Genomic DNA, 19,387 nt, shown 5'->3' with positions numbered 1-19,387 from the left:
TTGGTGAAAATAGAAGTTTGAGTTTACGTTTTTGCCAATCTGTCAGTATCTGGCTTAGTAGAAGAGATTCTCATATTTGCTTCTGTATTCAACCTGTTCAATTTCTCTTGTTGTGGTTGAAGTATATAAAAAGATCATTCCCAGAGAGAGATGTAGTAGGAAAAGGGAGAAGGAGGCTAGTGGTCTTTTCAGATAATTTTAGGCATTCTTATTTGATACTACAGTACAACCCAACAAGTTGTAGTTTATTAAAGGTTAATTGCAATGTGGAATGTGAAACAGCAGCTACAGTAAGATCCAACGATCCATGTTGTACTTTGAATAGCTCTTTCCCCATGCATGATTTTGTAACATCATGCATCAATCATCTGGAAAATACTGGTTCACTGAGTTATGCAGAATTTCCAATAAGAAACTCACATTTGTCAATATCCACATATTGATGATCTCATCAGAAAAGTCTTCAAGTATCAGAAAGCTGCTAAGCCCAAAGTGGCAGATAAAAGTTGTCGGAAGTTTTAATTTTCATTTGAGAGTTCACATTTTATCATTAGCAACAAATACTGCTTGTTTTATTGTTGTTTTTGGAGTCACAGGCTCACTTTGTTCTTTTTTGAAAAATTGTCTACCAGATCCTCAAGTCTGAATAACCACAGTTGGTTGGTCATTGCCAAGTAAAAATGATGTTCCATATAAAAAGTGGAACTCTTCAGCTTGCAGCGTGAGCAATTACGCAAGTGGTTTTTCCCTGAGACAGCCATCATCATGCTTCAGTAGTCCCAGAAGGGCTGTAAGTGGACTTGCCACTTTGTCACAGTCTTCCAAAGACGCATATTCAAGTGTTGAAACGTAATACAATGAATAACTTTTACTGTTGCATCAAAAATGTTAGAAAGTGACCCTGGCATTTTATTTAACTTTTTTTAAAAATTTTTTTTATTATATTATGTTAGTCACCATACAGCACATCCCTGGTTTTTGATGTAAAGTTCGATGATTCATTAGTTGCATATAACAATTGTAAGTGGTGGTGAAGAATATAATGGCAACTTGTGCAGTTTGGTGTTCCTGCCTTCAGTTGTGCCGAGGGGCCACCGTGGCTCCTGGCTCCTGCACCATCGGTGCAAATATCAGCATCTCTGTGCCAGGATAACCATCAACATGAACACTTAGTTATTCCACACGGAACAGCCAGTACTGTGGGTGTCTGTGGCCAAGCATTCATATAAAAGATTATCTTTGATAATTAGTTAGTTCTGATATCAGATAAACACAAGCAAAACAGCAAGTCTAGCCATGTCTGTAGATGCATCCATTTGTAAGGTCAAAGTACATTTCTGTAAAGAAGATCTAACTCATTTTTGTACCTGCAGCTTAGTCTTTAATGCAACAAGACACTGTATCATTGGAAGGAGACAGCAGGATGCTTTCTTGTACTGACGTCATCCAGCAGGCATGAAGCAAAGTCAAGTCTGCAAGGCTTCAGGGGCCTCTGAGCTGTGCTGGGGTTCTTTCCAGTCTAGGCTCGATCGTGACTTATCCTGTAAATGCTCCCCTTCCTAAATTGAAAAGCCATACCAAAACATTTTTGTTTTTAAAAAACTTCATGATGCCTGCATTTAAAAGCTCAATTTCCTTTTCCTTGAATTGTCAATGTTTGGGCTCAAAATGACATCATAGCTGGCATCGTAAGGTTATTTTTAAAATATTCTGTTGTGTAAGACAATAAGGTAAACTATAATGCTGAGGAAAAGTAGATTTTTGTCATATTTTTCCATTTATGATTTCTTTGGACAACATTTATTCCATCCACGAGTGAGAATATTCTCTGATGTGCCCTTTTTTGTGTTCTTCAGTGTCTTTAGGCTTAGCAATCGGCAGCTGTAGCTTGAGGAGTCTTTGGGTGTCCCCTTTCAAAGCCAATGATCCCTCCCTAAAAATGAACAAGAAGATAATAAACTTTCTTTTATTAAGTTCTTAACACTAATAATTAAAAAATTCTAGAACTCTAACAGCATTAGATTAAATTTTAAAAGTTTGCAATGTTTTCGGAAAAAAAACCCAGAACAACTGCTATCGCAACACAAGATACCCAAATGCATTTTCTTCTATTTTTTTTCACTTTGACACAAGGAACGTATATCAAGTCTGAGTAACCATAGTTATTCAGGAGTTCAAAACAATGATATGTTGGATGATAATAAGGTTACATATGTGAAAACTGTCTAGTAAGAGCACAGAAGTACTGAAATTATACTGAATTAATTTCTGCAAACAGCACACATATCCTAAACCTACACACTACCTTAAAAAAATCTAGGAAACACAAGAAGAAGCAAGCATCTATCTATCTGTCCGTTTATATGTATGTATAAAATCCAAGTATATGTGTCAAAGCAATGATGTCATCATCAGCATCTGTCATAGAGTCTCTGGGGGATTCTATGGTACAGATGTGAAAAAAAGGTGAAAAGGGCAAATTGCAACTTAGGCTATTTGCTTTGACTTTGAGGAACCCCGTGAAAAGGTCTAGGCCTGGCCTCTCAGATCACCTTTCAAGAACTGCTGTGTACGATCATGTTATTCTGTCTGTATTCCAGTTTCAGCGACACATGGCTGCAATACAGTTCTTTGTACTTGGATTTTCTCTCCTGTGTGTTAGTTGTCACTTTCTAACAGTAGACTAGTAGAAATCAAATCATTAAGACAGAATGAGGGACATCCAATAAGACAGCGGTCCCAGTGTCTTCAAAAGTTAATGCCATGGGGGAAAGGTGGAAGGATCTTAGAGAATAACAGACTAGAGGAACATAACAGCCAAAGGCAATGTGTAGAATCTTACTGGATCCTGGTTTGAGAAGAAAAAACAAAGCAGGAAAGACATTTTTGAACAATAAGTAATATTTGAATGTGAAACAGATACTAGATGATATATAGAATTGAAGTTGATTTTCTTATGTATAATGTATTAGAGTCATTTAGGAACACATTCTTATTTTTAGAATATGTATGCTGAAGATTAGAGGTGAGGTGATATCTGCAACTTTCAAATATTTCATCAAAATACCTGTTGTTATCAGTCGCAAATCTAGATAGTGGGGATATAGGTGATTCTTGAACTATTCTTTCAGCCTTTCAATTTGTTCAACTTTTTTCATAGTAAAAAGGTGGTTTATAAATCACATATTCTTAATATTATTCATATCTGAGTCATTACCTAAAAGAATATGGAACTGTTTTGAGAATTGCATGAGGCATTTGCTAATAATTTCACTGTAAACCATGCAGCTCCGTGGGTAAGTGATGAGCTCCACATCCTTTCTTCACCTACGTAGAGTGCTGTGACCTCAGGCAAACTCTCAAGGTCGCACTCGTCAAGTCTGTGAAATGGGTGACAGGGACTGTGGGTATTTCAGAAGGTGGTTGTAAAACTAATCTTTATGTTCTCTCTAAAATCCTTAGCCCAGTGCCTGGCCAATAGCACCCATATTTCATCTTCTATTATTGTCATTGCAAATTCCAAGTCCCTTACTTCATTCAGTTAGAAAAGCCAGTGGTGGGGCGCCTGGATGGTGCAGTCCGTTAAGCATCTGACTCTTGGTTTCGGCTCAGGTCATGATCTCCAGGTTGTGAGATTGAGCCCCATGTCAGGCTCCACGCTCAGTGGGGAGTCAGATTGAGATTTCCCTCCTCCTCTGTCCCTTCTGCCCCCTCCCTCCCTCTCTCTCTCTAAAACAAATAAATCTTAAAAAAAAAAAAAAAAAAGCCAGTGGCTAAGCTCTACACATATTAGATCATCTCTATTACATTACATTCAAATACATTCTGTAACTTCAGGCCTACTTAAAGTCCTTAGGGAGCAAAAGGTTTTAATAGATATGTAAGAATTACTTGTAATTAGTATGCAAATTATTAAAATTATTTTCTACATAAATTAAAAAAATCTCCTCTACCACTGAAACGTGTTCTGGAAGATTGTCCTTATAATTATTTTGCCTTAAGTTTTCTAAATCATAAACAACTTCATCTTGAATTATGTGCCCAAATTAGTGGAGTCTAAATTAATGTCTTTTGATGTATTTGGGGGGAAATTTAACCAACATATTTCATGGGTAGAATTCCAAATTATGAGTATTCCCAATTGTTCTCGGTGTTCAAGCTACTGGTGAACCAACAATTTTTAGCAAATTAATTATATGAGAGACCTTATGTAGTGTTTGCGGTAATAAGTACCTTAAGATTTTAAAGATGGCTGTGAAAGTGTTTTCAGAGCAATTTATTAAGGTGAAGCTATTTATTTTTTTAATTGCTTTCCATTTTGTTCAATCCAGAAGTTCTCCAATTATTTTTTACAGTGTTTTTTCTTAAAACTCACCCTTAATTTTTGTTAGTAACAAATGCTGCTGAAGGCTATGAGACATTTAAGTTGGAGAAGATCATGGTAAGTATACAGTGGAATATTATTCAGGCATGAGAAAGAAGGAAATCCTGCAGTTTGCATCTGCACACAGATGGAACTAGAAGGCATTATGCTAAATCAAGCAAGCCAGACGAGAAAGACAAATACATTGTATCATGTGTATGTGGAACCTAAGTAGAAGTCCAGCTCATGGAAACAGCCAGTAGAAAAGTGGTTGCTGGGGGCGGGGAGGGTGAAGGACACAGGGAAAGGCTAGTAAAAGAATACAAACTTTCAGCTATGGTTGAGGATGAATAAAGTCTGTATCTCATGTGTAATATGGTAACGGTGATTCATAGCACTGTGAAATATGCTGAAGGAGGAAAATTGAGAATGTTTTCAACCAAAAAATAAATAAATAGAAAAATATGTGAGGTGCTAGCTGTGTTAACTAACTAGATGGGAGGAGCCCTTTACAATGCATATCACATCATCATGATGTATGCTTTGAATATCTTCTAATTTTATTTGTCAATTATACCTGAAAGCTGGGGGGAGAAAAGCAAAATTGTAAAAGATAATTTAAAGTGCCCTCCTAAAACGTAATGTTTCTGTTTCTGTTTAGTGTATTATGTAGTCAAGCAAATATTAATTTTTTTTTCTCATGGATAAGAACTCTCAGGAACATGGAAGTATTTCTGGTACGGCTTGGCATAGACATAGCCCACGTTGAAATAAACGGTGGAGCCTAGAAATAATAGGCCTGCCTGAGGAAGGGGACCGATTACAATGAACGGAGAAAAACTCAGTTGTGGTTTGTGTTTTCCACAAATACCCACTGGGATGGGAGCATTCTAATTATTCTTAGATCTTAGGAGACAGTGGTACAGCTCATTAAAAAAACAAGGAAGGGCTAGATTTTTCAACCTGCTTCACTTGTGGCAACAGCTTCCTCTGTCTTCCTCTCTTTGGGTGATAAGTTCCATCCAGCTGCAGAAATAGACTGCCTTCTGGAAATTAAAACCCACGCGGCTAAGACCACGGCAGTAAATCTGGTGGAACAGATGGTCCTGGGTGAATTCTTCGTCCTCTGCGTGAAACCCCCGGATTTTATCAATAGGCTTTACACTACGTAATAGGAATCAGAGTGACTAATTAACAGTAAAACTTCCATGATTATATCCAAACAGTATGCTATGGCTTCTTTCATTGTATCGTTCTAATCAAGCTGGAATTATTCGCTAAGTCAAATATCGCATATGCAAATGTATATGCTCTCATTTAGTGTCCTCTCTCTATTCAAACCCTGAGACAGGATTAAATGGGAATTTAGTTCTCTATTCTAGTTAGATTTTCCCGTGGAGCTTCGAAAATGACATGTTGATGAGTATTTTTATTTCTTTTAGGTTCATTCCTATTTCACATACAAAAGAACTCATGGGTTTGTGCATTTAGCATTACTCAGTATTTTCATTTGCTGGTCAGTGGGAGAAAATAAGAGGAAGGGAGGAAAACTAATAATTTTCCTCGTCTACTGAGTCTGGCTCTTTTCTCCACCCTGTCTGATCTGATCCTTCTAATTGTCACAGAAAGCATTCGTACGTCTACGCATCCATAACTTTACTCAGTGTCCTCTGTCAAGTTATTTGTAAATGATGGAAAACACAAGGGTCGAACAAGACCGATAAATGGTTCTTATTTTTGTGGAATTTAAATTCTAGCAGGAAGAGCACCCAGGAACAAGTAGCTGATTAAGTGTCTAATGGCTAGTACAGCAAGGGATAAAGGAGCTGGTGGCGGGAGAACCTGACCTAGCTGAAGGGGGCTGGGGAGAGAGGAAGCTTCCAAGGTTGCTGGTTGAATGTTTGAAGGTCTGAGTGTATCCTTGATCGAGCTGTGTCCTAAAGAATGAGCAGGAGTAGGCCTGTAGAAGGATGTGTGCATGTGTGCATGAGTGTGTGTGTGTGTGTGTGTGTGTGTGTGTGTGTGCCCCAGAGAGGCAAATGGAACAGGAGGGAATCTGGTGACACAGACGGATAAGGGAGAAAGTGGTTTTCTCCCCATTATAGCTGAGCCATCTGCAGTCCCACAGGTAATTATAAGTGGGATTTGAACTCGGTTCTGTCCAGCCTCCAGGTTCTTTCTGGTACAACATGCCTTTTCCCTGTTGGCCATCAAATCATGCTGAAGTTCCTGCTTTGATCTTTGCCTGCAGGTTCTTTGTCCTGAACCGCATTTGCGCCTTGCTGCCTTGTTTGTGAAAGACAGTTGCTTCAGCACCATCTGTTTTGTTTTTCAGCGTCCCAACATTCCAGAGCCTTCCTGAAGAGATCCTCAGTAAGCTTGCCGATGTCCTTGAAGAGGTAATTGTTTTTTTGTCCTTGAACTTTTGGAGCTGGGACATAGCCCAGCACAGCAGTGTGATGACGAGTCATATACTGCAGAAACCTTGTAAATAGTTTTAAGCTCCAGGATGAGCTCTCTACTTGGCTTCAAATTAAAAGCAGCTCAGCACATCTGTCATTTATCCACAGTTAGAAATGTGCAAATCAACTGAGCTACAGAGGGAGGGAAACCTCCTTGTGGCAAATAGAATGTGACTTTGACTTCCAAGAATGGGGGTTGGTGTATTTCTCTTATTGCAGTTGGTGTAAACCAGAATTGTGTGAGTTACGGAGAACTCTGAAACTTCAGATGAGCCGATTTACATCAGGGCTTAGCAGCTGGGTACTGTTGTAGTAGCGTATGAGTGTATTTGACACACACGAGTTGTGTGCCTGCACGTGGAAAGGTCGCACTTACTTCCTATTCTCTGAACCTGGGGGCCCAGGCAATGGCATAGCAGGAGACAGGAGTTGGCAGATTCTTGAGTGAGCTTGAAAGGGATAGGGTCTCTGGTACCTACAGAGACAGAGAAGGAGGGGTATCGGGGTGCACATGCAGGTTGGTGGGCTGATGGGGGGTGGTAGGAGCTGGGGGAAACCTGTGCTGATATCCTGTTTCTTTAGTGATCCAGAAAGCAAGGCCAGCAGCTGGGAATGAGGACGGGACCGACGGAGGTTCGAGGGCAGAGGAGAAGGCAGGAGAAAAATGAAGGTGTATTCGAAGTAGAATAATGGGATGGCCAGGTGTCCTCCGCCCTACTGGTTGGTAGCCAGCCCAAGTCTAAATTAAACAGGCAAGGAAGAGTGCATTCAAAACTTGTGATAGGGGGCAGAGATCAAGCTCGACTCTGCTGGGACAAAAGGTGGCAGGACTTTTAAGTACGGGGCTGAAGTAGCGGAGAAGAACATGGTAGGGATCTTCCTGGGGCAGGTGAGGCGGTGTGATGCGGTCATTTGCATGTGCTCATCCATCGTCCCTTCCTGAAGTCAGGCTCCCACCCTCCCATAGACGCGCAGATGAGTGTTTGGCCAGGAAACCAGGAGTGGCGGAGGGAGAGAATGGAGAGATGCAGAGCAGGTGCCAGAAGGATGGTGGAAGCTGACCCTGGGAGTTAATTGGGGCAAGGAGAGGGAGGCAGTTGGGGAGGAGTGGGGCCAAAGACAGATGGTGCATCAGAGGGTTTGAGTCTCCGGAGGCTGAAGAATTGTCAGAGTAGTGCATTAACAGGAGTGAGCCAGAAACCTACTGAAAATGTTTTCCTCTCCGGCTCCTGACTCTCCTGGTCATTCAGTGATCCCTAGAAGACAAGAGGTGCCTCCATACACATTCTTAGTCCCACGCCCATGGAAGGGAGCTTCCCTACGATTTGTTGGCCTCCCTCGTCTCCTGTGTGAACACACAGTAAAGCAGAAGTCACATTTGATTCCTAGGTTCAAGTGTAAAGAATTTACGAGAAAAAATGCTGGCTCCGTTTCTCTCTGAACTCCCCAACCTGCAACCTCTTGGGGGTGTAAAACTGCTTTTCCCAGTTCTTTCAGGTTTTGCTTTCCTTGCTGAATACACTGACGACCTCTCTGAGGAACTTTTTCTTTTTAAACAAAGCAAACTAAAAGTATACACTTACTAGACCCAATCAGCCCTTCAAAAAAAAAAAAAAATCCTTCAATCATGTTCTTTTTCACAGCTGTGGAAGCATTTGTATATTCTGGAAAACAATAGCCATGGCTCTATAATAATTCTGACCAGAGAAATACGTTCACATGGTATGTCAGAGTTTCTAAACAAAAGGTGCCTTAATTTATGTTTGGATGGTGTGAACCTTGGGGCAGCCCACACCAGCACTGCCTGGGAAGGAAAATGCGTGATTAAGTGCCCACATATTTGTTTTGAGGGCACAGAAATGAAGTTAACAGACAAAATGCGAAGTAGACCTATAAATAGACTACCCAATGCATGAAAAGTCTTCAACTCAAGTCGAATCAACAAGCACAGTGAGAAATTAGATTAAATTATGTATCAGATGGAGTGAAGCAAATTTAGAAGAACAAAAGCAATGCCAGTGTCACATAACATTAAAGGGAAATGTGCTTGCATAGTAAGTGAGCTGTCGTTCTTGCCGCAAATATCCACGAGATGAAAGAAGCCCAGATGATCTTGAAAGGAAAGCTGCATTGTTACAGTGTTCAACAAAGAAGTTGCAGCCTTGTTTGTTTTTGTTGGATAAATATTTATGGAGCACCTGCCACATGGCAGGAATTGTTCCAAGATTGGGGGATTCAGGGCCATTCTCCCTTAGAGGAAGTTCCAGCAGAGGGTACAGATGAGCAGTAAGGAAGGAAAAGAGCCTTGAGGGATGAGGCCACTCTGGACCAGGTTACCAAGGGAGGACCTCTCTGAGGAGGTGGTGTTCACGCTGAGACCTAAGTGTAGATATGAGATGCCATGTGTGTGGAGCACAGGGGAGGCCAGGCACAGGTCATAGAGCCGAGGGAAGTTCCCTGTCCTTAAGGAACAGAAGGAATGTTAAAGACTTGGGACAGGGGAGGCAGGGACAGACAGAGCTATCACATGTCACAGGTAGAGGAATGAGAACAGTGTCACTGATGAGGTGGCCCAAGAGGTCCTTGAGGACACCCGTGGGCTACTTGAGGTGTCCTCTTCTGCAGGTGAAAGAGAAGCCCCTGTGTGAGTCATTTCTGCTGCCACCCCCCAGCCCCTCTCACCCCCTGTGATTTCTAGTGGACGTACCCACTTGTGTGCTCCTCCCTGTAAGGTTCTAAGTCAGGAACTAATACCCAAGTGTAGCAACTTAGTGCCCCTTTCTTCTTTCCTTTTATATCACATAGTAGAAAAATTTCCTCTGCATATCGAATCTCTCTTGTCTTTTTGTTTTTTTTTTTTTAGGGACCTACAAATGTTCCTTCTAGGCCCTTTGAGAAATTGTGTTTAGGCATAAGTTCTTGGCAAAAGGCCTGTTTGGACGATACACAATAATCCCAACATTTTCGCAGGTTGTGTTTTGCAAGACAGGTTGGAATAATTTACATGGCTTTCTAATTGTTCACATTCATTACCACCTTAGTATGCTCTTGTCATCCGCTACCTGACTCAAAGTAAGTCTTGATACTTAATACCAGGTTACTTTGGGTGCTCCAGATTTGATTTGCCAGAGAAGCCATTTTATTGTTTGTAAAATAAATTAGAAGAGGAAGTTTAGGTGCGTGTGGGAAATACCAAGCTCTGACTTTATAAGCTGATTTCATTGACTTCTATCCCATTTTTATAGCAAAAATATATATTTGAATGAGTTAGTCAAGTGTTAGAATCTGCTCTGCGAATCTAGGAAATACCTGTGGGTAAATGAAGAGAACTGTGAAATTATAAGATGGGATGTGATCTCTTCTTTTTTACTATAACAACATCACACACTTTCCTTCTTCCTTTATTTACACATGATTCGTTTTCTTGATGAATTACATTTTTCTAACAGATGGGACCATTCCTAGCTAATCTCCAGCTGAGAAATAGTGCCCTTCAATGCTTACCTATCCAAGCACAATGGAGTATAGTCCCAATGTCTAATGTTCATTCAAATATCAGGATTGTGATAATGCCTTTAAAGAAATTGACAAATAAAAACATTTCCTTATAGAGAAGGTGATCAATGATTAACTTGATACCATTTCACAAAGGATGCTCAAAATCACTTAGGGTAGGAGTTATGTTTCCACCAATGAGGTTGAAAAAGTTTAGATAACTCAAGGAAAACGCCAGATTGAAGAGCAAATCAAGCCAACAATTTCACTTTTCACCACTTGGCATAGCATATTTTCCCTTTATGCGAATAGAAGTGGGGCATGGGTGCTATATTTAAATCTCTTGATTTTTAAATGGAAAATAAAGCATATCAAAACCATTTCTTTGCTTTTATTGAAATCTGTTTCATGTCCAATTCGCTCATTAAAAAATTGGATTTGGTTGTCTTAGAATTAAAAATCCTCTTTGCTTCATTAGCCTTTCAAAGCTCTTTACCTTGGAGTCAGCAACTTCGTATGGTTGGATCTTGGGCACATTTGAGCCTAAATAATGGGTTGTTCTGGTTTGTTTCCCTAAATGGTGTATGTATTTGTGTTTTATTTTTAATTTTTTTCAATTGAGTACTTAAACTATCATGGCCCTGACAAGGTCTTAGACAAATAATATTCTTTGGGCTTCTTGAAAAGACAAGAAAGTAAAAATAGAAAAAAAAAAAAGTCAAGGATGAAACATTTTCAGTCCACCATTATTTGATAAAATGGTAGGAAGCAAATATCAGATTATACAGTCTAGGGAACATCGCTGGAAAGGAGGTTAATGTAACAGAGCCCCCCCCCCCCTTCTTGCTGCAAGGTCCAGCAGGTGTGATGAGGTATCTCATTGTTCCTTGGTGGTACCCTGTCATGGCGACATCTTCCCAGATCCCTGTGCATCTCTCCAGTTGAGTAATGCAGGGAAAGTCCCTCATTTGGTTGAGTTATTGGAGCACTCCGTGAAGCTCTCTCTTCACCACCATAAGCAGTCCTGGAGTCTTCAGAAAAGAAACTGATGGAGCAGACAGGAACATTATTAGTTCTTTTCAAATCTGTTGTTAGAATTAAAATTTTCTTCCCTTCCTTTAGGCCTGGCTCTTGCTATTCAAAGCCAAGCTGGAGGGAATTCAAAGACCTGTTCTTTCTCAATTGCTTTGGCATAAAGGACTCTGAATTTGGAGATTGAATTGTTTAGTTCTCTCTGGTTTCTTCTGGGCCTTCCCTTCTGTGAGGCAAATAGCTATTTTTGAAGGGGGATGACATGGATGGTGTGTGTGTGTGTGTGTGTGTGTGTGTGTGTGTGTGTGTGTGTGTTGGCAGGATGTACAGGTTAGAAAGTAAAGACAAAACTGTTTAATACGAATTATTCACATCTTAGTCTATTATAGAAGGAAATATGGAATGAGAAAACATATTCACAAATCACATGCAATAAAAGACTTGTATTATTCAGGGTTCTCCAGAGAAGCAGAACCAACAGGATGTGTATATATCTTTTTTTTTTTTAAGATTTTATTTATTTGTCAGAGACAGAGAGAGCACAATCAGGGGGAGAGGGAGAGGCAGGCTGACTACTGAGCAGGGAGCCCGATGCAGGACCTGATTCCAGGGCCCTGGGATCATGACCTGAGCCAAAGGCAGATTCTTAACCAACTGAGCCACCCAAGCATCCCAGGATGTATGTATGTCTATAGAGAGATTTGTTCTAAGGGATTTGCTCATGTGACTGTGGAGTCTTGCACGTTCAGACTCTAACAGGATGGGCTGGCAGGCCAGAGACTGGAGAAGCTGGTATTGCAGTTCAAATCCAAAGACCATCTGCTGGCAAAATTCCTTCTTGGCAGGGGAGGTCAGGCTGTGTTCAATGAAGATCTTCAATTGATTAGATGAGGCCCACCCAATTATAAAGGGAAATCTACTTCACTCAAAATCCACGGATTTAAATATTATTCACAAAAAAAAAAAACAAAAAAAAACACCCTCGCTGACAAATACAGAATAATGTTTGACCAAATACCTGGACGCTGTGGCTAAGCTAAATTGACACACAAAATTAAACATCAAAGGACTTATATCTATAATATATAAAGAACAGTTACAACTCAATAATAAACACATAAGTAGTTCAATTTTAAAAGCAGCACATGAGGGGTGCCTGGATGGCACAGTCAGTTAAGTGGTTGGCTCTTGCTTTTGGCTCAGGTCATGATGTCAGGGTTGTGAGATCTTGTCCTGAATGGGCTCTCTGCTCAGCAGGGGGTCTGCTTGGGATTCTCTCTCTCCTGTTCCCTCTGCCCCTCGCTCTGCTCCTGTGCATGTGTACATGTGCTCTCTCTCAAAATAAACAAATCTTTAAAAGCAGCGCATGACGTAAATGAATAGACATTTCCCCAAAGGAGATGTACAAAAGGCCAGTAAGCACATGTAAAGATGTTCAACATTAATAATCATTAAGGAAATGAAAATCAAAGCCAGGAGGTTGTACCACGTCACATGCACTTGGATGGCTAGAATTTTAAAAAAGGTGATAACAAATGTGGTTGTGCAGAAATTAAAATTCTAATACATCACTGGTGGGGTTGTAAAATCACGTGGCTTCTTTGAAAATCCGGCAACACCTCAAAATGTGAAACGCAAGGTTACCATGTGACGCGTACTTTCTACTTTTGTGTATTTTCCAAGAGAATTGAAAGTAGATGTCCACACACTTAGACATGAATGCCTATTGCAACGTTATTTCTAACAGCCAAGAAGTAGCAACCCAAATGTCCACGAATGGATCGATCACATGTGGTGTACTCATACAATGCATGTTATTTGGTTATGAAAAGGGCCCAAGTACTGATACACGCTGCCACATGGATGATCTTGACAGCATTGTGGTAAGTAAAATGCCACACATTGTATGATTCTATTTAAATGAAATGTCTGTTCTGGACAAATTCTATTTGTCTATTCCAGGCCAATCTATAGAAGTAATAAGTGAATTAGTGCTAGAGCTGGGAGGATGAGGGGTCTCTGGTGAGTGACTCTGCAGAGTATGGGTCTCTCTTTTCAGGGTGATGACAATATTCTGAAGTGAGGTTTTGTTGATAGTTGCATAAGTTTTTGACTATCCTGAAAACCACTGAATTGTATATTTTAAATGGGTGAATTTTATAATACATGAACTGTATCTTAATCTTTAAAAGAAATTTAAGAGAAAAAATATAGGATGGAGAGGATGCGGTGGAGCATGGACCATATTGCTGGAAACAGTGTAAGACGACAATTGAAGTAACTTGGATATTTGTTCAGGAGAAGATTTTGCGGGGGGGGGGGGGGGGCGGAGAAGTATTGTCTTCCTTCTGAAGTTGATCTCATTGTCTGTGTTAAGAGGATAGTAGGCTCAAGTCTCTAAAAACAGTGAGACTTTAGCAAAATATTTAACCCACCCTTCGTGAATGTCTCACTTAGGAAAGGGGCTAGCATTCCTTTCTGCCTTTCGTAACACTGCCGTGGTCTTCAATTGTATCAGGAATGTAAAATCATTAAACCTGTAAACACATCATTTTCATTTTAGATGCTGACAGCAGTGCTTATAGACCCCTTCCACATACTGGAACCTATAGAAAATCTGTACCGTGCCGACACAGCGAGGTTAACAGACAAGCCTGCTCATGGCTATTGCATATCTGGGCTGTCCTGAGTCCTACTGGGCTCTCTATTCAGAGAGCTGAGCAGACACTGGTGACGTCTGGGGACCTCTGCAGTTGTTAGAATCCTGGGTGAGGGTGGCAGGGCGCTGCCACTGGCCTCTAGGTTATAGAATCAGGGATGATGTGAAGCATCGTACAATGCACAGGACAGCTCTGCGACCAGTATCCAGCCCCAAATGTCAGTAGTGCGGAGATGGAAACTCGGCTGCAGTCCATAGCTACGACACACTTGGGACCTCTGCTAAAAGCATGATGGGCATAAACTAGGGTGATAGGTTAATACCAGGGACGGGTGGTGGGCTTTAGCCAAGGTCATTAGGAGAGTCATCCCTGAAGAGGTGACACTGAGTTGACAGCCATGCAAATGGCATAGATGGCAAAAGAGATTCCCAAATGGGAAGTATTGACAGAGTACATATTTGGAAAGCTGTGGTGCGGAAGACATTGAGGTAGGACGTTGTGGATTTGGTGTTGATTCGGTGTTTCTGTGTTAATTTGGTGCTCGAACAATATAGACGGCGCTACTTCTGCCACAGAGCTGTGACTCTGTTATAACCACCTGCTCAGCGAGACCTTTGTGTTCTGAGCCTCCTCCGCGGCCCTTTCTCTCCCTACGGGGAGTTTCTTCTCCCATATCTCCTAGAACGATGTAGCGATCAGTATGTGGAAGACGTAAGTACGCGTTCATTGCTTTCATTAGTCTCTAGTTCTGTGAAGATTTACCCCCTTGAGCTTGTAAGTTCCTTAAAGACAAGAACTTGGTATTTCTTTTCATCGGGTGCCTGGAAACAGCTGAGAAAAACAAATACTTTCTACTTACTGATACTGATTGCAATGCCAGACTGAGGTCTTTTGTGAAATGCCATCTGAGGTAAATACTATTTCCAAATAGTTACGATTTCCAAATTCTAGCTGGGAATCCAAAGCTCAGGCAATAGGGCTAAGTAAACGAGGAGGTATTTTAACCCACTCTGTCTGATGCTGGAATCCACACCTTTCCCAGCTATATTGCCTTGCGTTTTAAAAATTTGTGGATTGAATAGAAAAGAGAAAAGAAAAGAAAAGCTACTTGCCCTCAACCCCCACTCTTTCTTATAAATAGGAGATGCTTCCTTCTGAAAATGTTTTCTTGTCTTTTTTTTTTTCCCTGTGAGAGATTAGTTTTTCCCAGTCAGTACTTTTAATTTGTTATGACAGGAATCCATTTTATGCTAGCCACAAACTCTGAAACAAGGCACTTCTAGTCATTTTCTCACCCGAATATGTATGCTTTGCTCCATGCTGCTTGTAATTCATTAAAATGTATGCACTCTGCAAATAGGAAACCAATCTGCAATAAATCAGCTTTCTAGAAAACATTCAGAGAAAGAGCCTGAATGGTCGCTGCCTAAGAATGTACAACTGTGCTTGGTACTTGTGATCTGCTGCCGCTCGTGGGGCCCGTAGACAAATGGCGAATTTGTGTGAAAGTATAAATTAGTGGCTTGCCTTCAGTGTGTGTGCGAGGTCCCACTGACACAATGCCGTTGGATAGTATCGTTGCGGATCGTCACGAGCCTGGGTTCCTTTCACAGAGCACGGTGACACACACCAGGTCGGAATTACAACCTGCTCCAATGACGAGGGAGTAGCACGCAAGAGCTTCAACTCTTTTTCTTTTTTTCTTTTTTTTTTTTTTTTTTTTTTTAAATCTGAGGCATCTGTGCAGCTTTCCGAAGACCTGGTTCAGGGGTTTGTACACAGTAGGGCATTCGAGTCCTCGGTCGATGAGGAGCAGAAGCCCACTTGGGCTTACAGCACACTGGTAAGCAGAAGAACAGAGCACCAGTCGGGCTTTCAGCCTTAGTCACCACATACAGAGCGCGTCTGTGATGGAATTATCGGGCAGCTGGGAGCAGCCGGGAGTGTGGGCATTCAGGCCCAGATCTCCCCACACCCTGGGCTGCATGTGCCCCTGGGAACCCGAGGCAAGGCGGCCCCCCGTTCCCTGCAGTGAAGGAATCCTGCGGTTTCTGAGGCCAGTGCCTGCAAGGCTGTCTGCTGGTAGATAAGCCTCTGAACCGGGGCAGGCTGTGTATCTGGCGTGCACGTTTATCAAATGTCAGGCGGTATTAATGAGGAGGAAGCTGACCAGCCGGGGCTCCGGGAGGACTGCGGCTGTGTATGAGAGAGGCTGCTTCTCGGCGTCCTATGCCCTGTACGTTCTCTTAATTATTACAGGATGCTATCAGTGAGCCTCTCTTAGCTCTCTGGGGAGAGCTACCGTTCTTTGTTACTTATACCTAAAAGTTATTATTTTAATAAAGGCAACAAGGTTTGTCTTCTAAATAGGCCTGCAACACAACATCATTGTTCTCGGCTTCGTGTGGTGCTGTGCGGGTCCGAGTTCTCTTCCAAGAGTCATTAATGACTGCGGGCCCGAGAGCAGTGGGCTCTCCCGCTTACCCTGATGAACTCTGCCTGATCCTCTTCTTGGCATTGTTCCCTTAATGTCTTCATCTAGTTTGCACCTGAAAGCCATATGCTTGCTCCTATTCCGACTGGAACTTGTCCCTTTCCCAACAGTCTGTACTACCTGAAGGGTAGCATATGTCTCAGCTCCCCTTTCCAGCAGAGCAAGGATTTGCATAAGAATTATAGCCGACACTTAACTACATAACCAATATTTGTTGAATGAATAGTCTGAATAGGGTTTCAGTAAATATGTGCTGCAAGAGTGGAGAAACACAGCTGTTTGGTTTTACATTCAGGGGCGATCAGCACAGCTAGAATGTGAACGTGTCGAAGACGGGGGTGTGCATCTCCAAGTGCAGGAGTCCAGGCGCGCTATCTGGCGAGGCACCATAGAGGTTGCTGGTAGCGGAGCCCCTCGAACCAATGTCCAGGTGGAAGACAGAGGCGTGGGGAGCCAAGGGCTGCAAGATCATGGGAAAGGAATCAGATTTACTTTCCTCGAACACTCTCTGTGTACCGTATCCATCCCAGGAAGAGAGAACAGAGGCCAGAGCTTTGGAAGGATATTCTAAAGAAGAGGAAAACTCATAAATAAAGGATTCTGGCTTTTGGGTATAATGTCCCTGGTACCAGTAACCTCTCTCTCAACGAGGAGATCGAGGCCTCTGATAGACGTGGTCCCCATTTCCTGCAGTTGCCCCTGAGTCTGTGTCTTAGGCAGTTCCCAGATCAACAGCTTTCTGGAGCACACGTCGCCTTTGTCTTGGCTCCTCCCCCACAGAATGTAGTGATCCTACGTGTGTGTGTGTGTGTGTGTGTGTGTGTGTGTGTGTGTGTATACACATGCAGGCATTCAGCAGGGGCTGGACATTCAGTTGCTGAATGTGACGCAGGCATGCGGGAGGCTGCAGAGACTGTGGAGGCAAGGCCATCGGTGACAGAACGGGGAAACCCACAGCCCAGAGAAAGTCACTAGCAGAGACCAAGGAACACACCTGAAGTGGCAGGAGAAGCTTTTGGCCCTGCAGGAAGAGAAGAAAGGGCTCCTCCTTCAGCTCAAAGTTTTACATGTGCAAGAAAACCAGAGGAGAAAGAGCAGAGTGACCTGACTCTGCCCGCCCTCTGACACCTGCTGCTTGTCGGCAGAGCCTTCCCCGCGCACACTGAAACTCCCCTCCTTTGCTTATGGGGGAGCCCTGGAAGACACGGTCCCCAGGCACCCCCATGGCAGCTGACACAGCCACACGGATGTTTGGACTCCAAGTACTTTGGGCTCAGCTGCTGCTTTTGCAGAGACCGCAGAGCACGGGCAGTTCCAAGGCGGCCCAGGTGGCACCTAGGGACGGCTCAGCCCCACCTCCATATGGGGCCACGCCACCCTTCTGTAGTCCTCGTCCGGCATCTCCAGCAGTGCAGCACCCATCTCCAGCACGGCCCTGTGACTGCAATGCCTTGTGGCCCACCCGGACAGCATCACTCCAGCCCGGCAGCGCTCTGTCTTTACAAAAGCAGATGGAACACGCCAGCCAACAGACTGGCTTCTCAGACTCATCCTCTCTGTGCTCCTTGGGGTACAGCCCCCAGAATGCTTCCCTTCCCCCAGCAACGTGTGCGGATGCAACCAGCAGGAAAGTCATGCTTTGTAGCTACAAGCCAACCTGGCCCTGGGCTCCCCCTCGTCTAGCACAGCCAGACCCATGGTTGTACCACAACTAGCCAGTTCATACCTCCTGTCTCACCTCCAGCCCCTGCCACGAGGGAGGGGTGCTGTCCCAGTCCCAGGCCGATGAAATCTATCTGCCCCTGAGAAACAGAACAACACGCAGGCATGTTTATATGTGGACATGTGTGTGCACACGTGTGTGTGTATGCATGTGTGTATACGCACACACTTCTTTATCTCCATATTATAATTCTTGGGTTTGAGTCTTGGAGACGTTTTTAATGCTGGTCCACAATTCACTAGTTATGTGACCGTCTACATTAACTTCCTAAGTTCGTTTTCCCTTCCTGAAAATATAATAGTATCTACATCATAGGACTGATTTTCATTTTTTAACATAATTTTTCCATATTGATAGAAACATTGAGCAGAAAACACAGTTCTTAAATCCTCCCTTCTCTCCACCCTCCGCTGTCCTTATTCCTAATCCTTCCATTGGTGTGGCAGATTTTTTACAATCGCTGAACCAACATTGAAACATTATTAACTACAGTCCATGGTTTCTGTTTAGGAGTTCTCTTTTTGTCTTGTACACTTCTGTGGGTTTTGCCAAATGTGTAATGTCATCTTTCCACCATTACGGTAACATAGACAAGAGCTTCACTGCCCTAAAAATCCCATGTGTTACACCCATGTGTCCCTCCCTCCATCTCCCTTCTACTGTCTCTGTAATGTTGCTAATGTAAATGATACTGTGTTTTTAATTTCAGATTCCACACGTTCATGCCAGAATATAGGAAATTAGTTGACTTTTGTATATTAACCTTGCATCCTGCGACCCTGTTATAATCACTTATTCTAGTTTTTTGGCCTTTTAAAAAATTTTATACATAAACAATCCTGTACCCTATGAACAAAGACATTTAAATTTTTTTTTCTTCCTCCTCTGTATGCTTTTTTTTTTTTCCTTAACACATTAGCTAGGTCTTCTAGTAAAGCATTGAATAGGAGTGATGAGAGGGGCCATCCTTCTCTTGTTCCCTATTTTAGGGGAAAGCATCTAGTTCTTCAACAGTAAGTATATTTTTAACTGTAGGTTTGTCTATTTCTAGATTAAAGATAATTTTTTTATCATAAATGGGTGTTGGACTTTGTGAAATCCTTTTTTTGCATCTATTGATATGATCATACAATTTTTCTTCTTTGGCCTATTGATATG

General features: G+C 42.3%; 1 protein-coding gene and 1 pseudogene across 2 annotated transcripts in view; both read left to right on the top strand.

Moving 5' to 3' along the window:
• The window catches only part of PRKG1 (protein kinase cGMP-dependent 1), a 1,185,830-nt gene that overhangs the window by 843,425 nt on the left and 323,018 nt on the right, over window positions 1–19,387 (top strand). For both annotated transcript variants that reach the window (XM_026503976.4, XM_026503975.4), the window contains exon 5: window positions 6,699–6,762. In XM_026503976.4, the coding sequence (XP_026359761.1) occupies window positions 6,699–6,762 (64 nt within the window). The remainder of the gene's footprint in view (window positions 1–6,698; window positions 6,763–19,387) is intronic.
• Window positions 13,212–18,312, top strand: LOC113258935 (G protein pathway suppressor 2-like; annotated as a pseudogene).

This window comes from Ursus arctos, unplaced genomic scaffold, assembly GCF_023065955.2.
Source record: "Ursus arctos isolate Adak ecotype North America unplaced genomic scaffold, UrsArc2.0 scaffold_7, whole genome shotgun sequence".
Taxonomy (NCBI): Eukaryota; Metazoa; Chordata; class Mammalia; order Carnivora; family Ursidae; genus Ursus; species Ursus arctos.
The sequence above is the reverse complement of the archived record's forward strand: the minus strand, read 5'-3'. Positions and strand labels throughout refer to the sequence as shown.